The sequence below is a fragment of the Odocoileus virginianus genome, chromosome 22 (genome assembly GCF_023699985.2).
Source record: "Odocoileus virginianus isolate 20LAN1187 ecotype Illinois chromosome 22, Ovbor_1.2, whole genome shotgun sequence".
NCBI lineage: Eukaryota > Metazoa > Chordata > Mammalia > Artiodactyla > Cervidae > Odocoileus > Odocoileus virginianus.
The window spans coordinates 16,672,692-16,691,555 of NC_069695.1; the positions used below are offsets into that span (position 1 = coordinate 16,672,692).

General features: G+C 51.1%; 1 protein-coding gene across 12 annotated transcripts in view; it reads left to right on the forward strand.

Moving 5' to 3' along the window:
• The window catches only part of PPP4R1 (protein phosphatase 4 regulatory subunit 1), a 55,384-nt gene extending 39,192 nt beyond the window's left edge, over positions 1-16,192 (forward strand). For all 12 annotated transcript variants that reach the window (XM_070452651.1, XM_070452653.1, XM_070452652.1 and 9 more), the window contains 10 exons: positions 1,912-2,444; positions 5,115-5,263; positions 6,073-6,168; positions 7,500-7,685; positions 9,160-9,321; positions 11,633-11,733; positions 13,520-13,640; positions 13,727-13,861; positions 14,198-14,339; positions 15,071-16,192. In XM_070452651.1, coding sequence (XP_070308752.1) covers positions 1,912-2,444; positions 5,115-5,263; positions 6,073-6,168; positions 7,500-7,685; positions 9,160-9,321; positions 11,633-11,733; positions 13,520-13,640; positions 13,727-13,861; positions 14,198-14,339; positions 15,071-15,234 — 1,789 coding nt within the window. In that variant the 3' untranslated portion in view covers positions 15,235-16,192. The remainder of the gene's footprint in view (positions 1-1,911; positions 2,445-5,114; positions 5,264-6,072; positions 6,169-7,499; positions 7,686-9,159; positions 9,322-11,632; positions 11,734-13,519; positions 13,641-13,726; positions 13,862-14,197; positions 14,340-15,070) is intronic.
• Positions 16,193-18,864: the final 2,672 nt, after the last annotated feature.

An 18,864-nucleotide genomic window follows, 5' to 3' on the forward strand; every position in this document is an offset into this window, starting at 1 on the left:
GCAAGAACGTGGCGCCTGCAGCGCAAATGCAGGGTGAGAATCGGCTCTCGCACAGTTTACGTGTGCATGTGGCCTAGTTTATGGTTTATATGAACGGAGGAGAAATACCAGAATTTTAAATGCTATCACTGTGTGGTCTGTTTTCAGATGACTTTTTAAAATGTATCTGTATCTAAAACAACTTTGTAAAATAATCATTCTGTGTTTCCAGAAAATCGTTTCTGAAAAGTGTAAACATTCCTATGAGACAAAACCTAATCCGGGAAGTGGGTGACCTCCTGAGACCACGCACGGTGGCCAGGGCATCACGTAGGTGGTAGTCGTCACCTGCCAGAACGCAGGCTGGAGAGCCTCCTGTGTAATGTCTTTTATTCTGTATATTCAAGGGCCTGTGTTTCAGGGGAGCATCTTGAACTTCTCCCCTGCACTCACCTGGCCTGTATCCATCCTCACCTCCCTGTCATGTTTCTTAGAAAGAGGTGTCTCGTCACCTGTCTCATCTGCCCGCCTGTGTTCTCAGCCCCTGTTTGTCCTCCCGAGAAAGACGTGGCTTTGTCAGCTATTCCATCAGCCTCCTGCATCTCCAGTTCTTCATCTCTTCAGACTTTTCTCCCTGCGCCTCACGCACCCTCTTGTACGAGAGGAATGCCGTATCTTGGTTACTCTGCACACCCAGCGTGTGGACACGCAGGCCCAGCCCACACTCATCCTCCGGAGTCCCCTCTGGTCTGGCTCAGGGTCTGACCACTGTCCCGGGGCGTCACCACCTGGAATTGCATGTAGGTCCCAGCTCGGCCCATGCAGACCGCAGCATCTCCTCTCTGAACCCTCACACTCGCGCTTCTGTTTTCTGAAAGTGCTGCCCCTCTGTGTTGCTTCTGCCTTCTCACGTCTGTCTGAGCTCACTTCCCCTCAAGACTCGCAGACGCTGACTGGTTCTTCAGACACGACTCCTGTTGTTCCATCGGAAGCCTTTCCTCCCAGCCCCGCCTCCCGTGATCACGGGCTGGCTTCTGTACTCACTGCTTTGCCAGTGGTCACCTGCTCTGTTGCTGTTTGCCTCTTTATTACAACCTCAGGAGCAGGACCTGAGTCTCATTCACACACAGATCCTCAATACAGTGTCACCTCCTGGCTCCTAGTAGGTGCTCAGTACACATTTGTTAAATGTAGTTGAGTCAAATAAACTTTAGAGGATAAACTTAGCTTAGGTGATGGATGGAGTGACTAGTGAGCTTTAGGTTTAGTGGCTTGTACTATCTCTCTACCAATTAGGTCATGACTCCATTTGGGGGGAACATCTGGGAGTAGAGCTGAAAGTGCAGAAGAAATAGAATTAACTGTACTTACACTTAAGTGGACTTGAATGTATTTTGTAAGGTAGTAAATAAGGATCTTTTCTAATGCTGCATGGAGGGGCTTGTTTCTTTTCAGTGTGGGCAAGGCGGTTTTAATTCTCAGCTTGTCAGTATATCACTGGAACATGGTGACAATACCATAATCCTAAAAATCAGATAATTTAAAAGATGTATTTAGCTTGAAATGCCCTGTGGGAATTTATTTTCCTACTGTTTCTTTTTAGTTTCTTTGTTCTTGAAATTAGCATGGTATTGTATCATCACAGAGTTCTTAAATATTGTCTCCTCCAACTAATACCTAGTATTTTAATATCTAGACTTAATTGATGTTTGCATCTCTGAACACAGAACAACTGATGGAAAAAAAAGCATCATCAGTGATATACACAAACTACTGAATTTGTGTGGAAAATTTGTAATCTTTAATATTTAAAGTTAAATATTTTTTAAATAAAAATCTTTAATATTTTAACTCTAAATGCTTTAAGTAGTATCTTTTATTGGTTTTCTTCAGGAATTATCTTGATACTTTCACTCTCTTTCCCAAACAAAGCAATGAAAGGACCAGGGGTGAAGACGCTCCAGAGGACGTAGAGAGCAGGCCCACTGTGGGTGATTGCAGCGTCCACCTGGAAGACTCTCTGGCAGACGGCGCGGAGAGCCCAAGGCAGCTGCCGGGTGAACTGAGCGCTCCCGCGGAGAGCTCCTCACCTCGCCGGTCGTCCCCGGAACCTCCCCCGTTGTCCCCAGAGCCTCCCCCAGACACGACTGGCAACGAAGAGGAGCAGGAGCCCTGCGCCTGCAGGTTAGCGTCCCGGCCGGAGGTGGGCACCGGTGCACAGGACTCAGCTCCCCTGGACCAGGAGCTGTACAACTCCTTCCACTTCTGGAGGACTCCTCTCCCCGAGATAGACCTGGACGTGGAGCTGGAGCAGGGCTCTGGGAGCGAGCCTGGCCCACAGAGGCTGGACGTGGAGCCCGAAGTGCCCGCCTCCAGCTCTACCAGCATCACCATGGCCACCAGGAAGGAGCTGGAGGAGATGATAGAAAACCTGGAGCCGCACATTGATGACCCTGATGTGAAAGGTATGGGAGGGAGTTGGTTCTTTGTTCTGATGAAATGTTACTTTCTGATTTTCTTTCTGCCAGAAAGATTCCCTTTTAAAAATCGCTATCAACCAATTGTCATCATGCAGTCTTATCTTGAGTATGGTTGGTCTGCCTTTTAGGGAGTAAATTTTAGATGAGTTTGTCACTGTTCTGAGTGTAGCAGGTTCCAGTGTGCTGGTTCACGGATCACTCTGATGTGTTCACATGCACTCACTGGTCTACAGTTTAAACCTTGAGTCCTGCCTCCGCTCGTCTGCCCTGGGTCTCAGTACCTTCCTACAAGCATCAGTGCTTTGTTTTACGGAAGGAGGACTGTGTAGGAAGGACTGACCTGTTAGTGGGGATGAGATGCCCATCTTCCTATGGAGCAGGATGCGGTGCTCATTGGCGAGGGTCCCACTGGCATCTTCATGTCTCAGTTCGGCCCTTGTTCCATTGGGTTACACTTGCGTCACCTGGGTTCTGCCATTGTTAATGGCAGCCTTGCAGGTCGCTTTGTGTGACGTGTAAAAATAACAGGCTGCTCTGACATGATGAAACGGGTGTGGGGAGACGGCTCGGGCCGCCCCACTCCGGAGTGGGTGCCGAGGGTGATGTACGGTCTGAGTGTGGGCACCTGACCCCGGTGACATCAGAGCATCATCAGGGCTCCTGACCACGCTAACTATCAGGGCAGTCTGGAATGTTACTGTAAAACAAAGCAGTTTTGAAAAATCCCCAAACTGCGGGTCTCCAGAGCTTCTGTGGCCTTCTCTTTCCTTGTTTGGGGCAGAAGCAGTTTTGTAAACTGTCAGTTTGCTCAATGTTAGCAGATCCCTTCTTTTAAAGCAGACAGAGCCATACCTTCAGTGTCCTTCTAAACACAAAACATTTAAACTTGGGAAATTTCATCAGTGGAGGTGAAGTCAGCCGTTGCCTTTGTTGGGCTTTAGCGTCTGTTGTCACTTTATGGTCACTGCCTAGAAGAGTACCTGGCACATACAAGGTGCTCGATAAGTGACGCTGGTTGATTCAGTCGATAAATGACTGTGTTATCAAACATCAGCATTGCGGACAGAAAGAATGGCATGACACATTTAAATTGTAGCAGATTTAAGAGCTGAATTAGAGAAATAATTAAATCGTAATATAGCATTGCTACTAAAATCTCAACTGCAGGCTGTAAATTTTAAGTCAAACAGTGTTAGTCCCTGTTTCATGATGGGAAACACACAGTTATATCCTGAAACTCATATGTCCATGTAGCTCTTTGCAAAAAGCAAACTACACAGATTACTTCTAGCTTATTTGTTTAAAAAGCATTAAAAGTAGCATATTCAATATTCCCATTAATGTTTATTAGGTGTTAGAGAACTGACTGACAGCAGGCGTGCGCAGAGCACCCCCGGAGCAGGCTGCCTGTGCGGGGCATGCTCTGTGAAAGGCTTCCCGGGACGGGGTCATCGGGGGTCAGGGACACAGACCCCCCAGCTGTGTCTGCCGGGGGCAGAGCACTTGCCCAGTCCAGAGCATGGACCGGACAGTCGGCCTCCTTTAGTTCTTCGATGATTTCCTTGTGGGAACTCAGAGGCTTTTAAAAGGGGAGCAGAAGTGACTAGAGGATTAGTACAGATAGCCGCTGAGATTCTCGGAAGAGTGAGGATACATTCCGCGAGTAGGCTTTCACGCTCAGACACCTCAGTGTGATGTGATCCGTCAGCTCGTCGTCCTGTACATTTCCTCTGTCTCTGCTGCCACTGCCTCATAGGGAACTTTATAGTGAATTTTATAAACGCTGCAGCGTGGTGATAGGCGATCTTAATAAAATGCTGATTGCTTTTTAATCATGTTTAAGTAGAGCAGGAGCCCACTTTCTCATCTTTATACTAAATAAATTTGCAGTTAACCTTTATAAATTCCTATGTTTTGAGTGTCCAGGTGGATTGTTATTTGAATAATGCTAAACAAAATGGTTTGTTGTTTTTGTTTTTTTTTTTTTGGCTAAATTCCTCATTTGTTTGGGGCAGAGGAGGAAGACTGCTTATCTTCACTTTGAACGACTTTTATACAGATGATGTAACTCAAAGTCGTAGACAGTGCTATTGCCAGACTTCAGCACTGCTGCTTGGCAGTCTGTTGTTTTGCTTTCCTGAGAGCAAGATCGTGCTTGTTTGGGATTCCTGTGTTTGGGGCAAGTCACTGATTTCACTTAAAAAAAAAAAAAAAAAAAGAGGAAAATATAAATAAACCAGAGTAAGATGTGAGATGTTTAAATGTGACTGCCACAGACGTCTTTGTAATTCCCGTGTTTTATGTTGGCAGGGTCTGTGTGACTGCTCTCCTGCTAAGGTGGCTTAGTAAGTAAGCCAGTCCCGCTCATGGTCCCCGAAACATAGTTCACTGACCCTGAAATTGACTAGATAGCACCTCTTCTCATACTAACGCAGAGTAATGCACAGTAGTGGGTAAACACTTTAATCTTATGAAAACGTATTAGTTTTCTACTTCTTCCCTTGGAAAACTAATGATTGACCACAATAGCGGTCTCTTCCAGCTTCTCGAGGGTGGTGTCCCCAGAACACTGCGCCTCGTTGAGCCCGTAACCGCGTCCGCGCAGGGGGAGTCCCACGTGGCGGCCCCACTCACAGCCTGTCCTTTGGCCCACAGCGCAGGTGGACGTCTTGGCTGCTGCCCTGCGTGCCTCCAGCCTGGATGCCGGCGACGAGGCTGGCGAGGCCGCCCGGAGGACCCCCCAGGACGAGCTCCCCAGCTGCCGGCTCGACCATGACGCTGCTGGGCCTTTGATCAGTGAGGAGGTGAGGGTGCCACGGGGCGGGCACATGTTCTTGGGCAGCTGTGGGGCTCATCCCGGCCACCTGGTGCCCCCCCCTTCTGCATAAAGTCAGTGTGTGCCATCTCTGTGACACCAGAGGCTCATGGCTGGTGCTTGGAGTTAACAGTTGCTCCGTCCTGCCCACCGCAGCCCAGGTGTGGGTGTCCCTCACCGCAGGGGGCAGAGCCCTCTGTCGGGGTGACGAACTCCTCCCGTGTCTTTCTGGCGAGGCGCTGGGTCCCTGCCCGGCCTCTCCCTGCAGCGAGCACGGTGTTGAGCAAAGATCGGGACTTGAGGCCAGGAGTGGGTGCAGGCTGTGCTGGCCCCTCCGGCCTGTGTCCTGCACTGGCTTTGCCCGTGCTACAGTGTCATCTGTGACAAGAAAAAAAGGTGTATTTGTGAAACTAGAAATAGCCAGGAATAGAAATAGTAGAAGAAAAACTGCATATGACATACCGTAGAAGAGTTGACTGTAGTACCTTCTAAGTACTGTTTTTATTGATCGCTAATTTTAGAGATTTGGGCCTTTTCAAAATTATTTCTAAATTTGCTTTTCAATTACATTTCTTCTGGAATTTATTTTTAAAGCTTAAGCAGCCTATTCTGCAAGTTTGATTTGAGGCAGGGGAACTTTTAGGAGGTCTTAACATCTGTTTATAAATGTTGAAAAGCATGAAGACTTTATATGCACTCCTGTCTTTCGGAAGTTGTGAAAGGTGAGCAGCTTGAACGGTGTGAGAGCAGGGAGCTGCCCGACAGGGCCGGCTGTCTGAGTGACTTTTCTCCCGACAGACCGTGGACTCTGCCCTCCACTACATTCACAATGACTCAGATTCGGGCACCAGCAGTGGTTTCAGCCCTGATGAGGAAAGGAGAGCTAAAGTCCAGGTCAGTGACCCCGACATGTCACTTTCACTCCACTTTTCAACCCATTTCTCCCCAAATTTGGCCCTTCTGATGATGTTTTGGAAAGGAGTGCTTGTGTGTCATATTTTTGATGAGAAGATTCAAGCAGTGGAGGACAAGCAGAGACCTTTTCTTTCTCACACCATGATCCCTGCCCCCCAGGGTGACCACAGCCGCCCTCCTCCATGTTTCCTCAGAGCGTGTCTGTGGGCACGTGCGCACATATATGCGCACCTTTGTCTTTCAGAGACAGCCAGGCTGTCATGCCTGGTCTTCTTGCCGGGGTTGTGTGGCTTGTCAGGTGGAGCTGGGTTTCAGAGAGGAGAACGTGGACACAGGGCCAGGGCCGCCATGAGGTGCCGTCAGCCACAGGGTGACCTGAGGCAGAGGCTTCAAGTGGGACCACTGGAGTGTGATGGTGCCTTTCTTTTCTTCTCTTTTTAAAACATCGTGTCTTGGAGCTCTTTGCACGGGAACGCAGATCCACCTCCTCCCCCACCCATGGGGCCAGGGCTGTGGTGGGTGTGAGGTGTGCTGTGACATTACAGGTGAAGCCCGTGCATCATGATGGTGCCTGGGCCAAAGGGGGCAAATCCTTGATTTTTGTTTGTTCTGTTGATTAAAAATGGAGTCCATATTCACAGTGTTTTAAGGCATGCTTTTTCCAAGCCAGTACATAAAGACTGTCTCATTGCTTCCTTGAGTTTCCACTTTATTTTTTAAAAATAGAGAATAGATTTACAAAGTACAGAATTGAGCTGCCTTCACAGCTTTCTCTTCCAGCACCCACTTTGTTTTTCACCAAAGGCAGCAGTTGTGCCTTTGTCTTGTAGCTCCTTGCAAAGCTGTACCACCCAAGATCATTCATACAAGTTGTTAGAGGTGTGCACACTTCAAGTTTCTATAAATAATTGCTAAAATTCCCCTCTGGAGGAGGTGGTGGTAGTTTTAAGATCCTGGCTGATGATGGCGCGGGAGCAGACCCATTTCACCTGGGTCTCTGGGTCATTCCAGACTCTGTAATCTTTGCCAGCACTGAACCCACCTGCTCTTGTTTCTGATGTCTTGTAAATTTAGTGAACAGTTCTTATCATCGTCTAAGCTGTTTTCTGTTTTAGGTCTTGTTTGTCGTCTTTCTCTTAGAGGTACTTTTATTCACTGATACATGTATTTCCCTTCGCATGTTTTCTTATCTCTTTCAGTTATTAGAGACGTGGAGACAGGTTTTTTGCTACTGTATGAGATGCTGCATTAAATCCAGATATTTAACATAAGCGTACCTAATCTACAAAGTCTCAACCTGTCTCGTTTAGGACGTGGTGCCCCAGGCCCTGCTTGACCAGTACTTGTCCATGACCGACCCCTCACGGGCACAGACCGTGGACACCGAGATCGCCAAGCACTGTGCCTACAGCCTGCCGGGCGTGGCACTGACGCTCGGCCGCCAGAACTGGCACTGCCTGCGCGAGACCTACGAGACGCTGGCCTCGGACATGCAGGTGTGGGGCCGCCGGGCAAACCTGGGGGCCGAGGCAGGGGGCGGGCGCAGAAGGTCTCCCTGCGGGCCAGGCTCCTCGCTCCACTCACACATCATGCCTTCTTTTGGACCAAACTGCTAGAATCTGCCTCCCATTTGAACTGCCGATGCCCCTAACTCACAGAGGTGCTAGTGCTGTTGTCTGAAATGTATGTGCAGATTCGTTCTTGAGAAAGTGGGGCCTCCTTTCCCCCAGAAACAGTATCAGAAATGCTTCCTCCACACAGCCGGTGACCCTGTCTGAGCAGTTCTCCACCTTTGTTCCCCGGCCTCTTGTGGCTGTGGTGACAGTGACGGGACAGCTCTGAGCAGGGTGGAGAGGGGCTCCTCCGAGCACCCCGTCCTCCTCTGTGGGGCGCACATCAATCACTGTGGGCACAGCATTCTGTCTTAGGAAGAGATCCTGGTGTTTGGGAATGGGGATAAATCCCTTGTCCTAAACAGCTTCTCAGCTAGTAAAGTTTCAAGCTAAATAACAAAGTGGATTTTTAAATTAAGGCCACATGAAGAAGTTTTTGACATAAAGTTTCCTACAAAAGCAGGGCATTCCTGTTGAGTAGTTCTTTTCCAGGGCTGCCTTCAAGATATTTCCCCAATCTTGTATTTCTCTAATGGCCAGTTCTTTAAGAATACGTTTTGGGGTTGTTGTTAATCCAGGGTATAGACTGTGTGGAGTCAGGAGGGGGACACCAGGAAGTCGGGCCCCCAGTGCTCCGAAGGCACGCAGGGAGCTCCACCATGCTCGCGAAGCACTGTCTTCCTTCCTGAGTGAAGGGGGGAATGATGCATACTCTGAGGGACTTGACATTATTCTGCCAGTTTTTTTTTTTTCATTTATTTTTATTAGTTGGAGGCTAATTACTTTACATCATTACAGTAGTTTTTGTCATACATTGAAATGAATTAGCCATGGATTTACATGTATTCCCCATCCCGGTCCCCCCTCCCACCTCCCTCTCCACCCGATCCCTCTGGGTCTTCCCAGTGCACCAGGCCCGAGCACTTGTCTCATGCACCCAACCTGGGCTGGTGATCTGTTTCACCCTAGATAATATACATGTTTCAATGCTGTTCTCTTGAAACATCCCACCCTCGCCTTCTCCCAGAGTCCACAAGTCTGTTCTATACATCTGAGTCTCTTTTTCTGTTTTGCATATAGGGTTATCGTTACCATCTTTCTATATTCCATATATATGTGTTAGTAGACTGTAATGGTCTTTATCTTTCTGGCTTACTTCGCTCTGTATAATGGGCTCCAGTTAACTGCCAGTTTTTGATAGCATTTTAAACTGGGTATCTATTATTAGTTTTATTTTTATTTCACTTGAGGTTAATAACATTGTTCAGATATACGTTAGCCTCCATGTACTGTCCAGATGTTAAAGCACCAGGACTTTGTGTTCTGCTCACTAACGCCGTTGTCTTCACTCCTGCAGTGGAAGGTTCGAAGAACGTTAGCTTTCTCCATCCATGAGCTTGCAGTCATCCTGGGAGACCAGCTCACAGCTGCAGACCTGGTCCCAATTTTTAATGGATTTTTAAAAGACCTCGATGAAGTCAGGATAGGCGTCCTGAAGCACTTGCACGACTTTCTGAAGGTAGCTTTTAAGTTCTTTTACGTTAAAATACTACCACTGTCGATTTAAGAGTTTTGACTCCACACTGCCACAGATGATAGGTTCCCATGTGTTCCGTGAGAAATGTAGCCATGAGTTCGATGGCAAAAGGTGACTTAGAAAACAGTCCCACTCTGGTCAGTTTTGCTGCTGTCACTTTAGTGTTTTAATTTAACGATCACGCTGAATTTCATTTGGAAATGATGTTAGATCGTGGTTACAAACGTGAATACATCTTTTTCTCAAACATTACTGAACTGAACACAGAAAATCCCATAGATGTTCAGCCTTCTGTGGTGTATGGGAACTCTGGGAGGTCCCCTTGTCCTTACCCTGACGTGGACCCTGGTCTTCAATAGGAGCAGCACTGACCATAAACGGTTTAGTCGTAGGCAGCCACTGTAGCTGTAAGTCTGAGGTGCAAGAGAATTGTAATCACAGTTTCTCAAACTGTCCCGAATTGTCCCCTCGACTCAGACCCCAGTGGGGAATCGCACGTTGAATTGAAGTGCCTCTTCAGTCCCTTAGATCCAGACCAGCCTCGCTGACTCCCACCTTCAGTGGCCTGGGCCTGTTTGAAGAGGCCAGGCCGGTGGTCTTGCCGAATGTCCCCAGTTTGAAATGTCAGCACTGTCACCTAGTCAGATTCCGTTCCACGGGTGGTGCATGCAGGGGCACAGCCTTACTGCATGGGTCCCAGGTCTCCTCTCAGGGGTAACATGGTGTGGGCTTCTGGGGCCCCAGTGGTGCTGAGTCCAGGCTCCTGGTCGTGGTCGGCGCCTCCTCAGTGGGCAGTGCGTTCAGACTCTGAGCATCTCTCCCCGCTGCTGCTGCACTCGTGCGTCTGTACCCAGCTCCCCCCTGAATCACTTGTGACTGTGTGAATTATAAAATACCGATTTTCTATTTTTGTAACTCTGTACTTACTAGTATCTCCTGTAAAAATAACCTTTTTCTTCTCTTCCTCTGCCTTTTTGGAAGTTGTTTTTTTTTTTTAAATTAATAGTATCAGTATGAACTCCAGAATTACCTTTTTATTCTGTGTAATATAATCCGTTTCTGTTGTTTGTTTTAAGCGTAAATTTGGCAACTGAGAGCCGTTGAAGCCACCTCCTGTGTCCTTTTGCCCCTCATTTCCAGGCACGTCTCACTTTCAGGCCCGGCTTCTCCCATCTCCGCGGCAGCCCTGGTCCTTTCTGGGGAGCCTGGGCATCTGGAGCTCAGTTCTCAGGGGACAAGAGCTTGGGGAGGTGGTTTGAAAAGGCATTTAGTTTATATGGTGTCTTCACTTCCAATGCAATACCATTTCCTCTGCTTTCTTCACACTTTTTCTTTTCTTGTGGTAAAAGCTCTGTTTTTTAGCATCATTACCATATTTAGTCATTTGCTAATTTAATTGAGCAAGTGAAAAAGTTTCAGAATTGCTCCAATAATAAGGCCAACATGAAACCAGCCACATATAATGGTCAGGACTTCTTCAGCACATTGTCGTTAGAATGTATTCCGTGAAGCTAGAGAGTCAGAATACTGAGTTTAAATTTAGACTGTTTCTTTGTGACTCATGTCTGTTTGATGTACAGCTAAGTTTATTTGCTTCTGTTTATATCAACTCTGGGGGCTTCCTTAGTGGCTCAGATGGTAAAGAATCTGCCTGCAATGCAGGAGACCCAGGTTTGATCCCTGGGTCAGGAAGATCCCCTGGAGGAGGGCATGACAACCCGCTCCAATATTCTTGCCTGGAGAATCCCATGGATAGAGGAGCCTGGTGGGCTACAGTCCATGGGGTCACAAAGAGTCGGACACAACTGAGCGACTAATAGACACATCAACTTTTAGAGGATGCCCCCTCATTGACTTATAAAGCTATTTTCAAATATTTACAGAACAGTTATTGGGATAAATTAATTTTTTTCACTCAAGTATTTATGAGCACCTACTGTGTGCCATTACAGTGCTGTCCACTGGGCACAGATGGGTGAGCAGGAGCATGATTGCCTCCTCAGGGGTGGCCCTGGGGTGTTCCTGTAACACTTTGCCTGGGGTTGGGGGGTCGGGGGGAGGGCGCAGCAGAGATCAAAGGAGGTCATGCCCTGACCCAGGAAGCAAAGACTGAGGAAAGGAGGACTCCTGAAGGTGGGGGGGTTATCAAGGGAAGTAGACTTAAGCCTACGCTTCAGACAACGTCTGTCCTCCTCCAGAAGGACTGACGTGTGGTTTACAGTCGTTCAGCAGCGGGGGAAGGAAATCATGTCTTTGCCTTATCCTCGTGAACATTCTTATTTTGTTTCTTCAGCTTCTGCACATCGACAAAAGAAGAGAGTATCTGTATCAGCTTCAGGAGTTCTTGGTGACTGACAACAGTAGAAACTGGCGCTTCCGAGCCGAGCTGGCCGAGTGAGTCCTCACGACGGAGCGACCTTCGGGGTGTTTGGGGGGGTGGGGGGTGTTGCTTCCCCTCTGCCTGTCCTGGGTTTATTTCCTCGTCACCGCGTGAACCCTCATTTCTGTCTGGCATCCAGCTCCTTTCACAAGGCTTGTGATGTGGGTCTGGCTGGCAGTGAGTTCTCACAGATTTTTTTTTTTTAAGACTACGTCACCTTCGTTTTTTAAAATTGTGGTAAAATACACACAAGCACCTTTGCCGCTGGCGCAGTGTCCCCACTGTCCCGTTTAGAGCATCTCCTCATCCGAGAAGGACGCCCCGGCCACCCGCCTGCGGCCTGTTGGCCCACCGTGTCCATGCGTTTGTGAGCGTCTTCTCCTGGGGGGGCCGCGTGAGCCGCAGGCACATGTGCGGCCCCTTCACACAGCGTGCTGTCACGCTCATCTTGGAGCAACTGTTGGAACGACCTTCCTTGTGACGAGTGTGCACCGCTCTCGTGAACACACCACCTTCCAGTCCATTCCCCTGGGTGGGTTCTGCCTTTTAGCTGGCGTGAGCGGTGCTGCTGTGAACACCCGTGGAGAGGTGGTGGTTTCAGTTTTTTGAGGACGTGCTGGATCATCCAGTGATTGTGTGTTCATGTGATCGAGGAACCGCGTGGCCGTTTCCACAATGGCTGCCGGCTCTTGCATCCCTGCCAGCGATGGGTGTGCCCGGGTTAGGGGGGCCGTTTCCCCACACCGCCCCCTTTTTCAGCCGTAGCCAGTATCACAGCCGGTGTAGAGTAGCACCGTCGGTCCTGGTGTGCGTTTCCTCAGTGATCAGTGATGGTCACCTTCTCACATGCTGTTGGCCACTCGTACCTGTTCTCTGGAGAGATGTTTGTTCAAGTCCATTGCCTGTTTTTCAGTTGGGCAGTTGAATTGTCAGAGGCCTTTATTAAATATTCTGGATTCTGGGCATCACCTGCATTTTCAGAAGACACCTTTGCCTGGGTGTGAGGTTGGGGTATTTATTTCCGCACGTCCCAGGGCCACTGCCCCGGGCGCTGTCCTGCCCGGCCTCCTCCTCTGGCGCTGGTGTGGACGCAGGGCGTCTGTCCAGGCTGCGGGCGCCACGTCAGCAGTGTCGCCGTGTAACCTTCGTGCCCAGGGTACTCCGACACAGCCTGGGCTGCCGTCGCCTTTTGCTGCGGGTGGGGGCTGGGGGCCTCCTCTACCCGGAGCCCTCCCAGCCCTGGGCTGGGGTTGCTGCCTGCGTGGTGGAGGCTGCCCAGTGCGGCGCAAAGGGAGGCCCTCTGCCCCCTGGGGAGACCTGTGTGTTGGGCCCCCCGGAGCCCCCAGCCTCCCTGGGGCCGTGTCTCTGCCCGGATCTGTGCTCTGTCCGGGCAGTGCTCCCCACCCCTCTCCAGCAGGACAAGACTCTTGCTTGGCATCAGCAAGGTGTCTCGGCTCAGGAAGCTCCGCCTGGCCTTCTGGGCCAGCTTCCAGGCAGGGGCGCTGACAGGCTTTGCTGCCTTTCCATGGAGTGGGCGCTCGAGGCTTCTGCTCCTGAGGGCACAGCCTCCTCTACTTTGCCAGGCTGGACAGGGTCTGCAGGGCCGCTCTCCCGGGGTCTGCGTGCCTTTGGATGGGGCAGCTTGTTAGTTTATTGTTCACCTGATTCTGCACATGACCCGCCGTGTGTTCCACTCAGACTCCACCAGGAAGGTGCGTGCTGCCGGCGAGCAGCCGTCTCCAGCTGTCATGCTGGCTGAGGGGTTGTGACTGCATTTTTGTCTCTCTCATCACTCTGCAGACAGCTCATCTTGCTCCTAGAGCTGTACAGCCCCCGGGACGTGTACGACTACCTTCGCCCCATCGCCCTGAACCTCTGTGCAGACAAGGTGTCCTCCGTGCGCTGGATCTCCTACAAGCTGGTAGGTGGTCACGTCCTTAGGGCCCTGGAGCAGCGGCATCGGTGAGGTCGGGCAGCGGTGTGGCTCACCTGCGTGTCCCCCCGCAGGTCAGCGAGATGGTGCGCAAGCTGCATCAGGCAGCGCCGCCCACCTTCGGGGCGGACCTCATCCAGGAGCTGGTGGAGAGCTTCGGCCGCTGCCCGCGGTGGTCCGGGCGGCAGGCCTTCGTCTTTGTCTGCCAGGTGAGGGCCCCCTTCACTGCTGCCCTGTCCCTGAGGGCAGGGCTTTGCTATCTGGGCACCCCCCGCCCCCGGCCCCCAAGCCCCCAGTAGCGGCCGTTGGTGCCTGGAGTCCCGGCTCTCTGAAGGTGAACGTGCCGCCAGGCCTCCGCGGCCAGGTCTCCGCTCCGCATCTCCCAGGGCCTTACTGCATCACGGCAAGTTCCTGAGTGCCCGGGATATTGGTGTAAAGGTAGTCGCGGGACTCTGAGGCACTTTAGAGGTTTCTGAAGGGCTTCTCCAGCTGGCATTCCGGCCTGGTCGATGGAGCCCGCAGTTGACGCAGGTCTCTGTCCCCAGACCGTCATCGAGGATGACTGCCTGCCCATGGACCAGTTCGCCGTGCACCTGATGCCCCACCTGCTCACCTTGGCGAACGACAGGGTTCCCAACGTGCGCGTGCTGCTCGCGAAGACACTGAGACAGACCCTGCTGGAGAAAGGTAGGCCGGCAGCCTGAGCGGGAGGCCTGGGGTTGTGGGAAAGTGACACAGCGTCAGGGGCGAGGAGAGGGACACTGAATTTTCACCCTCCTGTTCCACATGACCCTGTCTTCATACTTTGAACTCAGTAGTGTGGCCAGTTGGGTATCCAGCGAGGACCATGCCTTTGGCACCCACCTGCTGTCCATCTTGCCGTCGGGGCGGGAAGCGTGTGTGTGAGGCAGGGGATGTGCGCTTCCTTAGTGTACGCTTTGCTGCAGATGATAAGCTCCTCCCTCAAGACTCAGGCCATTGGGTTTATTGTAACTGCACCCCCCCACCCCAAACACCTGATAAATGTCCCTTGAACCTGTGAATTCATGAGCGAGGACAGGTAGAGGTTTGTGTAGACAAACGTAATAAAACGCAGGGGCCTGTACATTGCTCCCCATTCCTCCTTTGGAATTCATCACTGTGAACGGTCGCACAAGACTCTGGTTCTCTTTGTGTGGATGGTTTGTATTTGGAAAAGTTTTTCCTCTATCTAAGGCAAGTAGTGGCTGTAACAAGCACCAGTTTTAATATGTTTGTTAGCATTGCTGCCATTAGATAGCACAAGATTTAGTCTGTTAGGAAAACAAGGTAAATTTTTTATTCTCTTATATTCGGGTTTTTTCCATAGAACATGAGTCAGTCTGGATCACTGTCATCTAGCAAAGCTAGCTCCAATTGTCTGCACTTCCTATTTCCAGAGTACTTCCTGACCTCCGCGAGCTGCCACCAGGAGGCCGTAGAGCAGACCATCATGGCTTTGCAGATGGACCGCGACAGTGACGTCAAGTACTTCGCCAGCACCCACCCGGCCAGCACCAGGATCTCTGAAGACGCCCTGAGCACAGCCTCCTCCACCTACTAGTTGGCGTGGTCCCGGGGGCCTCCCACTCCCAGGGAGCCGAGGTCCTGCTGGCACCCACGTGACCGGGGACAGCCTCGGGGCCTGTCCTCCCGCAACACTCGGCTGCAGGTGCAAGTTGCCTACACCGATTCCAGGGATTCTCAGAGTCAAGAGAAAGTACAGTCAACGCGGTTGTCTCGTCTTGACTTGAAGGGAAAACACTTTTCTCAGAGGATTATAATCGTCACCGAAGCCTTAAATCCTTCCGTCTTCCTGACTGAATGAAACTTGAATCGCCCAGCGTTCTCCTTGGAAGGGATGCGACGCCGAGGCCCCTTTGCTTCCCGCTGGTTGATCTCACCACCACAAGACCGCGAGACGGAAGCGCAGCCAGAAGGCGGAGACCGCCAGCCGGGCTGGGCCGAGACTGCCAGCACCAGGCCTCGCCATGTCCACGAGGGCAGGGCCCTGCGGAGGCTGTGGCCGCCGCTCTGTCCAGCCCGAAGTGTGACTAGCCGTGCATAAACAGGGAGGAGATATTTTTTGGATTTCTCCTGAGAGCTCAATGCTAACACTACGTGGAGCTGATTGTGACTCTTAAATGCAGCATATTGCTGTGCACACTCACAGAGTCTGCCGAGCGTCTGTGTCCTGGTTTCTTCATGCTGGTCATGACCCGGAGGAAATTTATTAGCACGTATTCTGTATGTCAGGTGTTTTTAACTTGATCATGATCGGCTCTGAGGTGCAACTTGTCTCACATACTGTATACCCCCGTGCCCCCGGGGAGGGCCGCAGTCTGTAATCATGCTCTTGGACTGTTGTACACAAGTTCTCTTGTCCAAATAAAATTTATTACTAAGATCTATACAGAGATGGACACACTTCTGACTGCTTTCTAGAATAAATGCAATTTGTGACCTGTATTAATGATTTTAGTATAAAATGGGAAAACTGGATTAAAATATTTGTCTTTTAACTAGTTTGGTAACTTCTTTGAAACTTGTGCACATCCTAGGCCGGCAATGGGCCTCCTGGGCATCCCCCCACCAACTGAAGGCAAGTGTGCACCCCGATTCCCACCCCCCTGCTGCCCCGGGGTCTTCACTCCCAGGAAAGGCCTCTGAGCCTGGGTCTGTGCGTGCGAGGGGAGGGTGAAGCCTGCCTGCCCCGCGTCTGGCAAGTGAGACGCCATGTGGACAAGCTTCATGAAGGCTGTGAGAGATGCTCGCTCGAGTGGCCGTGGCACTCCCGTGGTTTCAGTTCTGTCTTCTCAGCTGGTGGGGACTCCCCCAGACGTGTCGTGAGCCCACTGTGACCTCAGACCTTGGGGATCCACAGGCTGCTTCCTGCGCTTATCATTACAGATGAGCCTCTGGTTCCTCCTCCTTCGTTATAACCGGATGTTTGTGCTCTGGGAACGCGTGTGGACAGATTCATGGAGACGAACAAAAAAGTAAACACACAGGTAACGTGTGACGGAGGTAATAAGGGCAGAGCCGAAGAGTGAAAAGTGATGGGGATGGTGGGTGGACGTTAGGGGAACGCGTCTGAGTCAGTGTCAGAGCAGAGACGGAAGATGAGGCCTCTTGATGTCAGCCTAGTTTCTGAGATGCATGTTCTTTACTATTAGGCTATAAAGATAGTTTGTCCCTCCCCCCAAATTTCAATTCAGTAAATTAATTAGAATTCTACACTAGATCAAACCAGTCAGTCCTAAAGGAAATCAACCCTGAATATTCATTGGAAGGACTGATGCTGAAACTAAAGCTCCAGTACTTTGGCCACCTGATGCGAAGAACTGGATTAGAAAAGACCCTGATGCTGGGAAAGATTGAAGGCGGGAGAAGGGGATAACAGAGGATGAGATGGTTGGATGGCATCACCGACTCAATGGACATGAGTTTGAGCAAGCTCTGGGAGATGGTGAAGGACAGGGAAGCCTGATGTGCTGCAGTCCATGTGATGGCAAAGAATCAGACATGACTGAGCTACTGAACAACAACTATATTAGTAGCTGCATTCTTTTTTAAGCAGTGGCAAGAATAACAGTCTGTTTTGGGGTAAAGAACCTGGATTTAGGGTCAGCTAGACCATCAGCCAGCTTCTGCCTTGGCACTGAGCCACATCCTCACCGTGGGGTCCTGAGCTGGATTCCAGGTGCCTGCACACGGCAGGCAGGGAAGGGACACCAGCATTGAGTGATGGTCGAGGCCTCCCCGGCGTGGACCAGCTCGGACAGCACTCAAGACGAGGTTGGCCCGCCAGCTCCTGATCGCGGCTCTCTAGTGATAGTGCGGCCCCTCAGCCCCCTTAGGGGTGAATGGAGCGGCAGGTGGGCCCTCTGAGGATGTGGACACCGGCCCCCAGGGGCAGGGAAACCCAGTGGACTCAGACATGCCTCCACACTTCTTCCAGGTCCCCCAGAGGCTAAAAGGGACCACAATCCGGTAAGTACCCGAACTGTTAATTCCACAACAGAGAAACGAATGGGATCTGTGCTGGTGGCATTTAGTGTCAGGCAGCTCCTCGCGGGAGTAATCCCATGATGCTGTGGGGCTCTGAGTGACCTGAGTGAACAGGAAACTGTTTTTCCAAATTGGAGCCTGCTGCTTGGCCGACTGTCGCCCCTCCTGTAGCCCCTTGGTCACCTGCCTCCCTCTGGCCGGGCCTGCTCCCAGGTCCCCGTGTCCCCAGCGGGGAGTCGCCCTTGAGCCTCTCCCGAGTGCCTGAGTGTCCTTCCCTAACGAAATCCACCACCCAAGGCCACCAGCCGTCCGGCCCTGTGACTCCTAGAGGCCTGGGGGTCAACCTTTGTGCCTGTGAGCTTCCACGTGAAGCCCCCGAGACCCTTGTGATTCCAGACCCCTGCAGCCTTTCTGGAACCCTGAATTGGCAAGGGCTGAGTCACAGAGCCAGCTTGGTAACGCAGCCCACAGGGTCCTTCCTACCCCTGTGCGGCGCCAGGACCCTGGGGTTGGGGGGCGGTGTGTCGGGAATACGGGAGCAGCCGATGCTAAACTACCTCAACAGGAAGAGCGCTGTGTCCCAGGCACCAGCTGCCAGCACTGCCGTTTCTGAGGTCCAGGAGATGGAAGCAGTGGGCGGCGGGAGGAAAAGGCCCAGCCTTTGGGACAGTGGGTGTCCTCCAGCCCAGAGCAGAAGGTGAGCCTGGGAGCAGACGTGGGGCAGCAGGCCTCTGAGGCTCCCCACCTTCACCTTTGTGAACGTGTCGAGCCCCATGGATCTATGACCTGCCGGGGTCGGAGCTGGCATGGGGTAGGTGACCATGGGGAGGGAGGCCCAGCTCTCACCCTCCACCAGCAACTCCAAACTGCGGGTTTTGTGGCCGCTTGAAAGTGAGGGTTTTGACCCAGTGGAGATTTGACCTTGAGGACATTTTGACTATTTATAAACAGAGTTCCTACTGTGACCCATTTTTGTTGAAGGCCTCTTCTGCTGTGAACCCTACTAAGTTGTTAAATTCTGCACTGTTTACATAGGTTACTAACCGACTAGTTTTAGTCTGATCTTATAAAAAAGTTATTTTCCTTTAAAATTTTTTTCCTAGAAAACTAAAATGATCAGTTTTTAGTCCCTGGGACATTTTACAGCACTATTATAGCCTGATTTTTGCTGAATCTTTTTGAG